General features: G+C 38.0%; 1 protein-coding gene across 1 annotated transcript in view; it reads left to right on the top strand.

Annotated features, from left to right (window-relative positions):
- ATRX (ATRX chromatin remodeler) overlaps positions 1 to 16,552 on the top strand; it is a gene marked incomplete at both ends in the record, with an annotated part of 162,023 nt that overhangs the window by 121,519 nt on the left and 23,952 nt on the right. Inside the window, 2 exons of the mRNA XM_080719003.1 lie at positions 1,205 to 1,311; positions 13,471 to 13,579. Of these exons, the coding sequence (XP_080575129.1) occupies positions 1,205 to 1,311; positions 13,471 to 13,579 (216 nt within the window). The remainder of the gene's footprint in view (positions 1 to 1,204; positions 1,312 to 13,470; positions 13,580 to 16,552) is intronic.

Raw genomic sequence — 16,552 nt, 5'->3', positions numbered from 1 at the left:
ATATCCAGGAGTGGTATAGCTGGATCATACAGTAGCTTCATTCCCATTCTGAGAATTCTCCACACTGTTTCTAGTTGGGTTTATTTGGAATCTCAGGGTAGTTTTGATTTGCATCTCTCTGGTTGCTGATGATGTTGAACATGTTTTCATACATTTATTGACCATTGTATTTCTTCTTTTGTGAAATATCTATTTAGTTCACTTGATTGGGTTATATTGTTTTCTGGCAGTGAGTTTCTTGAGTTCTTTGGATATTCTAGATAACTAGTGTTTTATCAGAGGAGTGGCAGCAAAGATCTTTTCCCATTCTGTCAGCTCTCTCTTGAGGTTCTTGATAGTTTCCTTTGCTGCACAGAAGCTCTTCACACAATAAAATAGGTAGGACTAAATCTAACCCAGGAGGTAAAAGACCTCTACAGTGAAAATTATAAAACACTAAAGAAAGAAATTAGTGAAAATTTTAAAAGATGGAAGAATCTCCCAAGCTCTTGGATAGGCAGAATAAACATCATCAAAATGAGCATCCTACCAAAGGTGATCTACAGATTCCGTGCAATCGCTATTAAAACGCATTGGTCGTTCTTCAAAGATCTAGAAAAATCAGTCCTTAAGTTTATATGGAACAACAGAAGACCCAGAATAGCCAAAATAGTTCTCAGCAATAAGAGCCATGAAGGAGGCATCATAGTATTTGACTTCAAACTATCCTATAGAGCCATGGTAAGAAAATAAAAACAAAACAACCCCCCGCCAAACTGCATGATATTGGCACAAAAGCAGACACATAGACCAGTGGGGCAGAATAGAAGATTCAGAAAGAAATCCTCACACAGCCAATTGATTTTTGACAAAGGGGCCAAAAAACGTACACTGGACAAAAGATAGCCCTTTCAACAAATGATGTTGTCAAAACTGGTTAATCATATACAGAAAAATGGAAATAAATCTCCTTTCTCACCCTGCAATTCAAGATGGATTAAAGTCCTAGAAATTTGACCAGAGACTTTGCAATTACTTGAAGAGAGGAGGAGACCAATACTCTTAACATGTAGACATGGGTAAAACCTTCCTCAGTAAGAAGCCAAAAGTATAAGAAATTAAAATGAGGATTAATACATGGGATTGCCTTAAAATGAAGAGCTTCTTTGTGCTTTTTTAAGAGAATGTGCTAATCCATGGACATTATCTGGTTTTCTTTTTTCAGTCTTGTTTTTAGCCAATCCCTCATATCTCTGGACTTGATTGAAGATTTTCTTGAATTGGCTAGCAGGGAGAAAACAGAAGATAAAGACAAACCTCTTATTTATAAGGGTGAGTTATAAACATTTCTATCATCATATTTTTAAAAATGCTCATTTAAAATACTGTACAAACATTTTAATGATAAAGGAAGCAAAACTAGAGTCTCAAAAACCTTACGTCATTTTTTCCTGTACTTCTTTTTTTAAAATAAAATTTTGTTGGTTATAATTGGTGTTAATATGATATTATGGGATAAGGACATAGTAAAATGGTCACTATAACTAACTAGTCATATACTAGTTTTTATATTTAACTAACAAATCTATCATGTCACATAGTTTCTTATGACAAGAGCTGCTAAAATCTAGTTATTTACCCCAAATCATTAATATAGTAGTCTTTGTTGTTACAATTGTAGGATAGATTTTTTTTTTTGCGGGTCTGGGGATGGAACCCAGGGCCATTCAACCTCTGAGCTACACCCCCTGCCCAATTTTTATTCTTTATTTCGAAACTGGGTCTCACTGAGTTGCAGAGGGCCTCACTAAGTAGCTGAGGCTGTCCGCGAACTGCGATCCTCCGGTCTCAGCCTCCCAAATGCTGGGATTACAAGCGTGCGCCACCACGCCCGGCTGGGGATAGATTTTTAAACACAATTATTATTATATATTTTATATTCTATTCACTTCACCCTTTCAAAGCATAGAAGCCACTGGTGTTAGTATATTCACAGATATGTACAGCCATCAACACAGTCAAGTTTTAAACATTTTCATCATCACCAGATGAAAACCTGTACCCTTTAGCTATCGCCTCCTCACCCTACCCCTCAACTCTCTCAACTAAGCAAATACTAATTTGCTTTATATCTGTAATCATTGGCCTGTTCTGCACCACCTTTATAAACAGGTGTGATGGCACACTCTTGTAAAACCACTTGCAGGGCCCAAACAGGAGGATTACAGGTTTGAGGCCAGCCTCAGCAACTTACTGCAACCTGCAACCTGGTTTTAAAATAAAAAATAGCCGGGTGTGCTGGCACACGCTTGTAATCCCCGCGCTTGGGAGGTGGAGATAGGAGGATCACGCAGGTTTGAAGCCAGACACACTGGCTTAAGAGACGCTGTTTCCAAATAAAAATATAAAAACAATAGGTCTGGGAGTGTAGCCCAGAGGTAGAAGGGCTTTCAGGAACCCCAGCACCACTAAATAAATAAATAAATAAATAAATAAATAAATAAATAAATATTAAAAGGGCTGGCAGTGTAGCACAGAGGGAGAATACCCTTGGATTTAACCCCTAGGAAGAAAAACAATAAACAGGAACATGCAATATGTCGTGTTTTCTGACTGGCTTTTGGCATACTTTCAAGGCTAGACCATTTATAGCATGTGTTATTACTTCATTCATTTGTATGGCCTAATAAATTCTACTGTATGGATAGTACCAAATTTTGATTGCCCATTTATTTATCAATAGATATTTTGGCTATTATAAGTAATGATGCTATGAGCAGTTATATACTAGTTTTTATATTTAAGCATCGGCTCCCAGTTCCTTTGTATATACTGAGGATAGAATTACTAGGTCATAGAGTAATTCCTTGTTAAACTTATTGAGGAACCATGAAACTGTTCCTCAGCTGTTTGGTTTCTACAGTGGCTGTGTTCTTTCACAGTCTAATACCAATTTATAAACATCTCAGTGTCTCCAAATCTTTGTCAGCAATATATGTCCTTTTTTAATTTTAATTTTTTATTATTGCCGGGCGTGGTGGCGCACGCTTGTAATCCCCGCGCTTGGGAGGCAGAGACAGGAGGATCGCGCAGGTTCAAAGCCAGCCGCGCGCGCTGGCTTAGGAGACCCTGTTTCCAAATAAAAAAAAAATGTAAAAATAGGTCTGGGAGTGTAGCCCGGAGATAGAAGGGCTTCCAGGAACCCCAGTACCACCAAAAAATAAATAAATAAGTAATTTTTTATTATTTATTTTTGGTGGTACTGAGGGTGGAACTCAGGGGCTTTCTACCCCCGGGCTATACTCCCAGACCTATTTTATATTTTATTTGGAAACAGGGTCTCACTGAGTTGCTGAGAGCCTCACTAAGTAGCTGAGGCTGGCTTCGAACCTGTGTGATCCTCCTGTCTCAGCCTCCCAAGCGCAGTGATTACAAGCGTGCACCACCACGCCCGGCTTTATGTCCTTTTTTTTTTTTTTAATCATAGCCAACCTAGTGGTTTTAAAGTGGCATCTTTTTGTGGATATGATTTGTATTCTCTAAAAACCTATAATGTTCTATATCATTTAATGTACTTATTGGGTGGTTGTCTTCATTAGAAAAATGTCTATACAGGTCCCTTGCCCACGTTTTTTTTTTGGTGGTATTGGGGTTCCTGGAAGCCCTTCTACCTCCGGGCTGCACTCCCAGACCTATTTTTACATTTTTATTTGGAAACAGGGTCTCCTAAGCCAGCGGGCACGGCTGGCTTCGAACCTGCGCGATCCTCCTGTCTCTGCCTCCCAAGCGCAGGGATTACAAGCGCGCGCCACCACCCCCGGCCCTTGCCCACTTTTTAACTGGATCAATTGTGTTTTTGTTGAGATATAAAAATTTTTATTTTATTTTTTGCAGTACTAGGGGTTGAACTCAGGGGCATTTTACCCCCAAGCTACACCCCCACTCCTATTTTTTATTCTTTATTTTGAAACAGGGTCTCACTAAGTTGTAGAGGGCTTCATTAAGTAGCTGAAGCTGTCTGCAAACCTGGATCCTCCTGTCTCAACCTCCCAAATGCTGGGATTACAAGCATGTACCACCACACACAGGTAAAAAAATTTTACTTTTAAATATATATTTTGTATATTAGTCCTGTATGAGATGTATTATTTGCAAATATTTTCTCTTATTGTTTGGGTTTTGTTTTTTCTTTCTTTTTTTTTAAGATGCATCAAAAGGAATTTAATATAAAAAGCATGAAGAGAGGTCCCATAATCCACATTCTGACGTTTCAAATAATTCTGTTTTTTCTTTTTCTTTTTTTTTTTTTTTTGTGTGTGGTACTGGGGTTCCTGGAAGCCCTTCTACCTCCGGGCTACACTCCCAGATCTATTTTTACATTTTTATTTGGAAACAGGGTCTCCTAAGCCAGCATGTGCGGCTGGCTTCGAACCTGCGCGATCCTCCTTGTCTCTGCCTCCCAAGCGCGGGGATTACAAGCGTGCGCCACCACGCCCGGCCTGTTTTTTCTTTATTGTATCTTTTGATATACAAAATTATTCATTTTGATAAAGTCCAGTTTATCTTTCTTTTCTTGCCTGTGCTTTTAGTGCCATATAAAAACCATTACCAAATATAGGTTTATGAAGATTTACCCTTGTTTCTTTTCATAGTCTTTGATCCATATGAGTTAATTTTTATAAATTGTTTGAGGTAAGTATCCAACTTTAAATGTTTGCTATGGCTATCAAGTTGTCCAGCATAGTTTGCTAAAAATATTATTTTCTCATTGAGTGAATGTGACATCCTTGTTGAAGAAGAGTTGAAAACAGGGGTACAGGTTTGTTTTCTGCCCCCCTTCTCTTCTGTTGATTGTCAGTCTTTGTGCTAATACTACACTTTTGCTTACTATTGCTTTGAAAGTAAGTTTTTAAGTTGGAGGAGTCTTGTTTTTATGCTCCAGTGGTAGAACATATTCCTAGCATATGCGAGGTCCTGCATTTGGTTCCCACCGCTGCAAAAAAAATGAACTGTGAATCTTCCTATTTGATTCTTCAAGATTGTTTTCGCTACTCTGGATACCATGCAATTCCATATCAACTTTAGGATCAGTTTGTAAGTTTCTAAACAATGAGTCAGCTTGAATTCTAATCAGGATTGTGTTCAATATGTAGTTAATTTTAAGAAGCATTGACAATATTAAGTTTTCTTAACCCTGAACATGGGATGCTTTGCTGTTTATTTAGGTCTTTAATTTCACCGATTTTTTTTTATCATTTTCAGTGTATACATTTTATACTTTTATTAAATTCTTACATATTTCATTCTTGTTGCTATTAGAAATTAAATTTTATTCTTGATTTCATTTTTAAATTGTTCATTGCAAGTATATAAGTTGATTTTTGTACATTTGTATATTAAAATCTGACTGAACTAATTTACTAGTTCTAACAATTTTTAGTAGATTGATTAGAATTTTCTATTTACAGGATCATATCTATTTACAGGATCATATCATATCCAAACTGGATGCCTTGTTTTTCTTGCCCATTTGCCCTGGTTAGAATCTCTTTTACATGTTGGATAGAAATGGCAAGAGTGTTGCTTTGTCTTGCTCTTAATTTTTATGGGGAAAGAATCCAGTCTTTGGTAAATAGTTTAACATACATTTTGTATGGTTATCAGCTGTAGGTTCTCATAGGTTTTGCTTATCAAGTGATGAGGCTGCCTCCTAATTCTAGTTTGTTGAGTGTTCTTTTTTGTTTTTGTTTTTTGGGGGGGTTGTATTAGAGATTGAATCCAGGGACATTCTACCTCTGAGCTATATGTCCAGCCCTTTTTATTTTTTTATTTTGTAATACTACCTTGCTAAGTGGCTGAGGCTGGCTTTGAACTTTCAATCCTCCTTTCTCAAGCCTCCCAAATACTGGGATTGCAGGCATGTACCACCTTGCCCAAGTGGTTTTTTTTTAAATTTAATCATGAGAGTATTGGATATTGTCAGATGATTTCTTAATGTCTTTTCAGAATATGTCATTCTATTGATACATAGTGTATTATTTTGATTTTCAGATATTATCCATCTTTACATACTTGGGATAAATTTCACTTGATCGTGGTGTTTAATTTTGTGTCTTGTTGGATTCAATTTGCTAGTATTGTGTTGAAGATTTGTGCATCTTTCCTAAAAGATACTGGGTTTTACTTTTGTGTTCTTGTAGATCTCTGTGCAGTTTTGGAATCACGGTAATATTGGCTTGTTAAATGTATTGAGGTTTCTTCTCTCTACTTCTGTTTTTCTTGGGGGAGAGTCTGTGAAGAATCTGACTTAATTCTTTAAATGTTTTCTAGACTTCAGCAGTGACAACATCTCAGCCAGTGCTTTTCCTATGTATAGTGAGTGGTTCTTTTTTAATAGTTTAGTAAAATTACATGTAGTGATTTTGAGACAGTAAAAAAATGCAACATTCTTAATGGGAGGAAATATTACAAATTATATATCTAATGGAGTTAATATCAAGAATGTACAACAAGGAGAGGAAAATGCTGGACAAGTAGCATCCAGTACCTACTGGCTGGTACCCAGAATTGAATTCAATTAGCAGTTGCGCAGCTGCACAGTGAGATAGGGAGCAGAGGGAAAACTCAGAGAACTAGGTGACACCTAGGAAGTAATGGGTTTTTAAAAAATTAATAAGAGTTAGAAAAAGAAGAGGATGAAGCTGGTATCTCTAAATACTACACAGTGAAAATGACAGAATTCAAAATACTATTCTTTTTTTTTTTTGGTGATACTGGGGATGGAACCCTTCTACCTCTGGGCTACATTTCCAGAGCTATCTTATATTTTATTTGGAAACAGGGTCTCGTAAGCCAGCGCGGCTGGCTTCGAACCTGCGCGATCCTCCTGTCTCCACCTCCCAAGCACAGGATTACAAGTGTGCACCACCACGCCTGGCTCAAAATGCTTATTCTTAAATGGAAAATTAATTAAAAGAAGGTCTAAAAGAGAAAATGCACAATATAAAAGAGCATTTCAGTAAGGAGAGAGATATTAAAAAAGAACCAAACAATAATACTATAAATGAAAATTTCAGTTGAATTAAAAACTCAGTTGAAAGCCAGACATGGTGGCGCAGGCTTGTAATCTCAGTTTTTGGGAGGCTGAGACAGGAGGATCGCGCAGGTTCGAAGCCAGCCTCAGCTACTTAGTGAGCCTCTCAGCAACTTAATGAGACCCTGTTTCCAAATAAAATACACAAAAGGTCTGGGAGTATAGCCCGGAGGTAGAAAGCCTCTGGGTTCCACCCCAGTACCACCAAAAAAATAAAAAAAAAATGAGTGATTATAACAGAACAGATAGCACTCGAATCCATAAGATTTCTATAAACTTTTGAAAATTTATATTGTAATACACTGGGAAATCTGGAAGAAACGGATACATTTCTGGAGACAAGCAAATTGCCAAAACTGAACCAAGAGGAAACAGAAAACATGAGCAGGCCAACAACTAGTAATACGATTACAGTAATAATAAAAAGTCTCCCAACATAGAGAGCCCAGAACTAGATGAATTTGAACAGGTCTTTAAAGAAGAACTAAGCAAGGTGCAATGGCGCCCACTGGTAATCCTGGTAATTGAGAGACAGATGAGGTTTTGGGGTTCCATCCTTGTGCATGGTAACTTAGTGAGACCACGTTTCAAAATTACATAAATAGTACTGGGTTTATTGCTCAATGGTAGAGCACTTGTCTGGCATGTGCAAAACCCTGGACAATCCCATAAAAACCTAAACCAGGTAATAACAAGGTTTGGTGAGAATGTGGAATTATAAGAATCTGTGCACTATTGGTGAGAATGTAAAATAGCGTAGCTTCTGCAGTGGCTCCTCAAAAATTATAAGATTTAGCAATATCACTTTCAGGCATATACCTAAAATAATTGAATAAATGGTTTCAAAGACATATTTGCTTGCTCATGTTCCAAAGTAGTATTACTCGTGATGGCCAAAAGTTCAAAGCAACGTATATGTCCATCAATACATAAATGGATAAATTGTGGCATAGTCATACATTATTAAATCTTGAGGGTACTTTTCCTTTGATATAGATGAATCTTGAAGATAATACACTAGGCACAATAAGATAGTCATAAAAGAACAAATATTGTATGACTTATATCCCTAGAGTAGTAAAATTTCTAGAGACCTAATATGGGATGGTGTTTGTCAGGAGATGGGTATAGGGGAGAAATCAGGTATGAGAAGAAAAGATGGGGGTCAGTTGACTTCACAGGCTTTCTGTAGTGTTTCATGTTGTATAGAAATTAATATGCCTCTCCTTTTGAAAGCTGTGTCATAGGAGATAAGCTAATATTATCTGTTTGTGCATTGTTTATGTGGCTCTAGACTTTACATATAAGCAAGTCCATAGTATTTGCTTATTGTACTGGCAAGGAAATCACTTTACCCCTATGTTCATCTTCTCTAGTATTTTCCAGAGAGTGATGTGTTGATGCATTTTTGTATATGCTAATTTTGATCTCAGTGCTATACTTGGACTGTTATTTCTTATCTTTCTAATTCTTTCCCTTTCTTTGTTTCTAGAGTTCTTTCTTATCGGCATATCTTTAATATGTGTATGGGTATAGTATGTCTGTATTCCTTGATTACGGTTAATTTTAATCTTAGCTTAGAAATATTTTATATTACTGCATATTAATTTTAGTGCTCAGATGTTATGTTCTGGTAGTGTTTCATTACCTGAAAGCCTGTGTTACAGAACAAGTTCTAGCAGTTAACTTTACCACCATCAGTTGAAAATGTCCATTATAAAATATTCTTATAGAACCTTAATTCCTATTCTTATGGTTAATAATACATCTAATTGCTTCAATTTGTACTTTTTGACTGTTAGGTTGACCATTTTTCCATATGCTTACAGGTTTTTATAATTTTATAAATTGTCTTCAGGAAATATTTCTTTTAATCATCACTTTTTGAGTTACTATTCTTTTTTTTTTTTTTGGTGGTACTGGGCTTCCTGGAAACTCTTCTACCTCTGGGCTACACTCCCAGACCTACTTTTTATATTTTTATTTGGAAACAGGGTCTCTTAAGCCAGCGCGGCTGGCTTCGAACCTGAGTGATCCTCCTGTCTCCGCCTCCCAAGTGCGGGGATTCCAAGCGTGCGCCACCACGCCTGGCGAGTTACTATTTTTATTACCGTTGCTACTGTGACTGTACATTGAACGCTGAGGTAGATTCAAGGGGTGCTACAGTAGTAAATCATAGTATAGAGGATGATCAAACATACATCCATGTTGATAATTCCGAATGTGAAAGTACAAATTCTAGGAAATCCAAAATTATTTAAGCAGCTGACACACAGTTTTAGTTTTGGGATGATTTTGGATTTCGAATTGGCAATGCTCAACTGGTAGTCAATACAAATATTTCAAAACCAAAACCTTCCAGCATCGGAGCCCCCTGTGGCCCTTAGCGTATTATGTAAGGGACGCTGCCTCTCTACAGTGTGCTATGGTAGGAGTAGGCATAATTTGCTATTGATTTCAGAAGATAACATTACTCAGCAAACCTCATTTCTGGATGACAGGCACTATTCTAAGCAGACTCTTCCTTACATTAACTTTTTTAACCTTCACAAACGCTTTCTGCAGTGAGTACTATGAGTATTCCTGTTTTATACATAAACTGAGGCATAAGAAGTTAAATTATTTGATATAACTGAAAAATGTTAGTAAATCGTAAACTGACATTAAACTTATGCTGTCTCTCTTCTTAACTACTAATCTCTACCATTAGTTTTTATGGATTGGATTTATGGAAGTTTAGTATTAGACATTGTTCATTCACATTATCACAAAAGGTAAGTATGTTCAAATGCTTTTAAAAATCATCATATCTAACTTCCACATACGAGAGAAAAAAATCAGCCCTTTAATGTTCTGAGTCTGGCTGGTCTCACTCAAGATTATATTCTCCAGTTCAGCACAGTTTCCTTTGAGTAACATATTTTTGTTCTTCTTTATAGCTGAGTAAAACTACGTTGTATGTACCACATTTTCTTATCTGTTCATCTGTTGATGGACACCTAGGTTGGCACTATAGTTTGACTTTTGTGAATTGTGTTGCTATAAACACTGGTATGCGTGTAAAAAGAGTAGAGAAAGGACCTTATAAACACGAGGATAGAGATCAGAAGTAGAAGGAGTTTTGGGGGAAGAAAGGAAGGAAAGGAACCAGACCAAGTGTTACATGCGTATATGATTGTATCACTATGACTCTCACTATAACATACAATTACAGTATTCCAGTAAAAGATTAATAAAAAAATCACATCATTTTCCATTTATTTGTTTAGCATGTTTTAAAAATATTTGTACTATTAAAGTAATTAACACGAATGTTACTTCAGCCTCTTTTGTGTCCATCCAACTCTTTCAGATTATTTTATCCTCAGATATTTATGCCTATTTCCCTAACTGAAAAACTAAAAATCATAAGTAAAATGAATTTCATAGGTATTACTTAATTTTCACCCAGGAAATGCTAGATTTTCAGTATAACTAAAGACCTGAATGAGTCATAAATATTTAGAAAAGCATCCTTTAACAAATGTAGTCATTTTAAACAATTGCTAAAGAACATTAATCTCAGTTTTATTAATCTGTTTTTATGCTAAGGCTCATGGTAGTATGAAACTTGTAAGAAGGGGAATAGTAGGAGTATGTTGATATTTTTAAGAATCAAATGTAAGCCAGGAATGGTGGCACACGCTTGTGATCCCAGCATTCGGGAGGCTGAGACAGGAGGATCCGGCTTCACTGGACAGCCTCAGCTACTTAGCGAGTCCCTTTGCAACTCAGTGAGACCCTGTTTCAAAATAAAGAATAAAAAAACATGGCAGGGGGTGGAGCTCGGGGGTCAAATGCCTCCGGGTTTCATCCCTATACCTGCAACAAATAAAATAAATTAAAGAATAAGATTCAGGCGTGGTGGCTTACGCTTACAATCCAGTATTTAGGAGGCTGAGACAGGAGGCTCCAGGTTCATGGCCAGCCTCAGCTACTTAGTGAGGTCCTCCGCAATTTAGTGAGACCCTGTCTCAAAGACAAAAAATAAAAGAAGGCTGGAGTATGTATAGCATGGAGATAGAGTGCCCCAGGGTTCAATCTCCAGCACCACAAAAAATAAAATAAAAAAAAGTGAAGATTGAGATAAAAAAAAAAAAGTCGGGCTGGGTGTGGTGGTGCACGCTTGTGATCCCAGCACTTGGGAGGCTGACACAGGAGGATCGCACAGGTTCGAAGCCAGCCTCCGCTACTTAGTGAGGCTCTCAGCAACTTAGTAAGACCCTGTTTCCAAATAAAATAGAAAATAGGGCTGGGAGTATAGCCTGGAGGTAGAAAGCCTATGGATTCCACCCCAAATACCACACACATACATACGCGCGCGCGCGCGCGCGCGCACACACACACACACACACACACACACACACACACACAGTCAGGTTTATAATCTCAGTACTTGGGAAGCTGAGACAACAACTTAGTGAGACCCTGTTTTTAAATAAAATATAAAAAATAGGTCTGAGAGTGTAGCCCGGAGTAACAAGTCCCTGGGTTCTATACCACCCCAACCCCCACACACAGAATAAAAGCCAGGTGTGGTGGTGCACACTTGTAATCCCAGTACTTGGGAGGCTGAGACAGGAGGATTGCAGGTTCGCAGCCAGCCTTGACAACTTAGCGAGGCATTCCCCAACTTAATGAGACCTTGTTTCCAAAAAATAAAATTGGGCGGGAGGTTCAGCTTAGAGGTAGATTGCCTCTGGGTTCAGTTCCCAGTGACACACACACACACACACACACACACACACACACACACAGAATAAAAAATAGGGCTATGGGTATAGCTTGCAGGTAAAATGCCCCTAGGTTTCATCACCAGTGCCACACATACACAAAAAGAATTAAAATGCAAACTTAAGTATGATAAAATACTAACATTTTATAGCACTTACTCCCTTAGTATTTTTTTATAAATGCAAGCCCTGCATAAATGTTATCTAACTTACATGTTTAAGTTCTCTCTGTCTCAACACATACTCTTAAAAAGGAAATATATGCTGAAATATATGGGTGACCAGTAGAGGTTTTGGGCATTTAATAGGTACTCGGTAAATACTTGTTCAGTGAATGAATAAAGACATTATTTTTCTCTATTTTTCACCAAATAATTACTAAATTGTTAAAAGCAGGTAGGGCAGGTGGCACACTCCTATGATGTAATTCCTGTACCCACAAAGGCTGAGACAGGAGGATTCTAGGTTCACAGTCAGTGCCAGCAACTTAGCAAGCCCTTCCAAACTTAGTGAGATCCTGTTTCAAAAAAAAAAAAAAAAAGGTGTGTGGGGGGAACCGAGGCAATAATTCAGAGATGGAATGTGCTTTAGTTCAATCCCAGTACCACAAAAAAAGAGGTGGGGGGCCTGGCCCTTTACAGACTTCATTAAAAATCAAGCTCTTGAGCAAAGTGCAGTTTAACATCTTCTTTTGCAGTATTAAAAGAGTCTAATTATAGAAAAGCTTTTAAGAAATTTTCATATAGGTAAAATTGGTTTTAAAAATATACATTTATAGCCGGACGTGGTGGTGCACACTTGTAATCTCAGTATTCGGGAGGCAGAGACTGGAGGATCAAGGTTCGCAGACAGCCTCAGCTACTTAGTGAGGCCCTCTGCAACTCAGAGAGACCCTGTTTCAAGAAATAAAAAAATTAAAAAATAGAGCTGGGGGTGAGGCTCGAATATATAATTCCCCTGGCTTCTATCCCCAGGACCGCAAAAAAAAAAAAAAAAAAAAAAACAAAAAACCACTACCACCAACAAAAAACCTACATTTATAAAAGCCAGTTGTGGTGTGCATGCTTGTAATCCCAGTATTTGGGAGGCTGAGGCCTCCCAGGAGGATAGGAGGTTCACTACCAGCCTCAGCACATAGTGAGGCCCTCTGCAACTTAATGAGACTCTGTTTCTAAATAAAGAATAAAATAGGACTGGGACTGTGGCTCAGAGGTAGAATGCCCCTTAGTTCAATTCCCAGTACCACAAAAACGTACACATCAATATATATTTGAATGAAATCTCTGGTGATTTGGTTGTATTTTGGTACTGTGAATTAAACCCAGGGACATTCTACCTCTGAGCAATAACTTTAGCTCTTTTTATTTTGATTTTGCAAGTATCACTAAATTGCTGAAGCTGGCCTTGAATCTCAGATTCTTCTATCTCAGCCTTCCAAGTACTGGAATTACATGTGCGTGCCACTGCAGCTAATTTTATTTGTAGTGCAGTTAATTACTCTTTGGTTTTAAAAGCATATGTGTTACTTTACAAATAATATATTTTTAAAGTGGTGAGCATGGAAGAAAATCTGCTAGCACAGGCACTGTATCACATCCCTTTTGTGTTTTCTTGTTAACTTTGCAGGTGAAGGGAAGTGGCTCAGAAACATTGACTACTACCGCTTAGATGGCTCTACTACTGCGCAGTCAAGGAAGAAGTGGGCTGAAGAATTTAACGATGAAACTAATGTGAGGTGTGAAACCTTTTCTGTATCTGTAGAGAGCCGTCTTTTTCGCAGAGACAAAGACAGGTTTATTTAGGAAAGTGGGGTGATATACATTCAAGGAAGAGCACAGGCCATCTCCAGGGGGAGAGAGTGTTTTGGGGACTTCATAGTTCTTATTTTGTAGGAGATTCTTGGGGGGGGTAGGAGTACACAATGGTCATGTTTGGTGGTTGGATGGCACTGAGATTGATCTTTCTTATGGATATTTTGTTTACGAAGCATTTTAGCAATCTCAGGTGGGGAGAAGGGCCATTATTATTTAAGTGTGTGGGCCTACTGAGGCCTTTTGTCTAAAAAACAAGTGGATTTTATAGGATAAAGGTAAGGATAATGACGTTTCTAGATTTTTTTTTTCATACTGGGGACTGAGCCCAGGCATTCTACCTCTGAGCTACACCTGTCATCCTATGTTTATTTGTATGGTAATGGGGATGGAACCCAGGGGGCATTCCACCTCCAGCTACACCCCCAGCCCTATTTCTTTTTCTTTTTCTTTTTTTTTTTTGTTTTTGGTGTTACTGGGGGTGGAACCCAGAGGCTTTCTGTTTCCGAGCTATACTCCCAGACCTATTTTCTATTTTATTTGGAAACAGGGTCTCACTAAGTTGCTGAGAGCCTCACTAAGTAGCTGAGGCTGGCCTCGAACCTGTGCGATCCTCCTGTCTCAGCCTCCCAAGCACTGAGATTACAAGCGTGCGCTACCACGCCCGGCTTTATTCTTTATTTTTAAACAGTCTGACTAAGTTGCGGAGGGCCACATTTAAGTTGCTGAGGCTGGCGGTGAACCTGCGATTCTTCTGTCTCAGCCTCCCAAGTACTGGGATTACAAATGTGTGCCACCATGCCCAGCTACATTTTTAGATTTTAATCTTAGTTTTCTTTTCAAGTTTGTTTCCAATGTTGCCTATTTTTAAATTTTTCCTATCCTGCCTCACTTTCCCCCTCTGAGACTTGGATCCCTTAATCTTAAGGGTTGATGATGGCTACAAGTCCATTTCATATAGCTTTTTTCACTGCTGACAAGGGGTTCAGGCACTGCCTAGCCAGGTATGGTAAATCTCATCCTAACTGCCCTAAAGGATACAGAGAGAAACTGACCGTAATTACCAAGCTGGCTTCTTTATAGTTAGAAGCTAACGTCCCTGAAGGACACAGTCCAGGAGCACAGTGGTCTTTTCCTATTTGCCTGAAGTTTTTTTATTTTGCCCATCACGCCAAGCCTGCCATCAAAGCTGCCGAGTTGACGTTCGTAAGCCTGGTTATATGGTCAACAAAGCCATTCACCTGCTTTTCAGTGGTATTGTAATTGCAGTGGGCATTTACATGAAAAATTTGATGTATTAGTGTATTGTATAATAACCCAGATAGGTCTTTACCCTGGACCCCACTGATTCGAATTTTGAACTGGAAGCCAGGTAGCCAACCTATTTGGTTATATATGACATTGTGAAAAGTCCTCCAAGACAGAAAGCCTAAAAATTAAAACTTCCTTAAGTTCCCCTATATACTATAATCCAGGAATCTTGCTTTTTCCTACTCTTGTGGAACTTTTTCCTTTTTGATCATGAAGATTTCTTTGCTAGACCAGGAAATTTAAAGATATTTAAATAATTAATGGCATCTCCCATAAAGTGGGAAAAAATACAGTAATCTTAAACCTAAACAAAAGATGCTTGATTTATAGATGCTTCTGCCAAATACATAAAAACAAGAGATAGATAGCAGTAGAAAATTTTTATAGTAAACAAATTATCTGTACTAATAAATAGGATCATAGCAGCTGATACGCTAAATTGTATGCAATAGAGAGATTTTTAAGATCCATTTTAAATTCATACATGAGGAAATTCACTTGCTTTAGTGTTTCCTTCTACGATTTCATTTCCAGTTTGCTGGGAAATCTCCACACTGATTTCCATAGAGATTGCACTAATTTGCAATCACAACAACAGTGTAGCAGAGTTCCTATTTTCCCACCTCATTGCCAGCATCTCTTTTTGTTTGACTTCTTGAGGATTGCCATTCTAATTGGGGTTAGATGGAATGTCAGTATAATTTTGCACATCCCTGATTGCTAACGACATTGAACATTTTTCATGTATTTTTTGGCCATTTTTATCTCTTATTTATTGTCTATTTCAATGGCCTCATATCTTGATTGGGTTAAAGCCCTTTGTATATTCTGTACAGCAAAGGAAACCATAAAGAGTCTAAAGAAAGAGCCTACAGAATGGAAGATATCTGTGAGTTAGACTGATAGAAGACTAAAATCCAGAATCATAGATTTTTAGCTGAGGCTGTCTGCGAAATGTGATCCTCCTGTCTCAGCCTCTCGAATGCTGGCGTTAAAAGCATGCACCACCATGCCCGTCTGATATTAGTCCTTTATTGGAGGGATAGTTGGCAAAACTTTTCTCCCTTTCTCTTGGCTCTCTGTTGAGGTCCTTGGTGGTTTCTTTTGCTGTACAGACGCTCTACAGTTTAATGCAGTCCTACGTGCTGGTCCACATTTTAGTTTCTCGTGTATTTGGGGTCTTGTTGAGAATGTTTTTGCCCTGTGCCTGTGTGCTGAAATGTTGGAGCAGTGCCGCCTTTAAGGAGCTGCACGGTCTCTTGTCTGATCTTCAAGTCTTTGATAATCTTGAATTGACTCCTGTATAGGGTGAGAAAGTAGGGTTTATTTTCATTTTTCTGCATATAGTTAACCAGTTTTGCCAATACCATTTATTGAAGAGGCTTTTTTTCAGTATATGTTTTTGGCCTTTGTCAAAAATCAATTGATTGTGATGTGCAGATTCGTTTCTGCCTTCTTCTCTTGGCCATTGACCCTTGTGTCTGTTTTTGTGCCAGTACCATGCTGTTTTTATTATTATGGCCTTGTATTATAATTTGAAGTCAGGTGTCTAGCTTTTTTCTGCCACCTTTCTATTGCTGATGCTG

Source organism: Muscardinus avellanarius (assembly GCF_963383645.1).
Source record: "Muscardinus avellanarius genome assembly, chromosome: X".
Lineage (NCBI taxonomy): Eukaryota > Metazoa > Chordata > Mammalia > Rodentia > Gliridae > Muscardinus > Muscardinus avellanarius.
The sequence above is the reverse complement of the archived record's forward strand: the minus strand, read 5'-3'. Positions and strand labels throughout refer to the sequence as shown.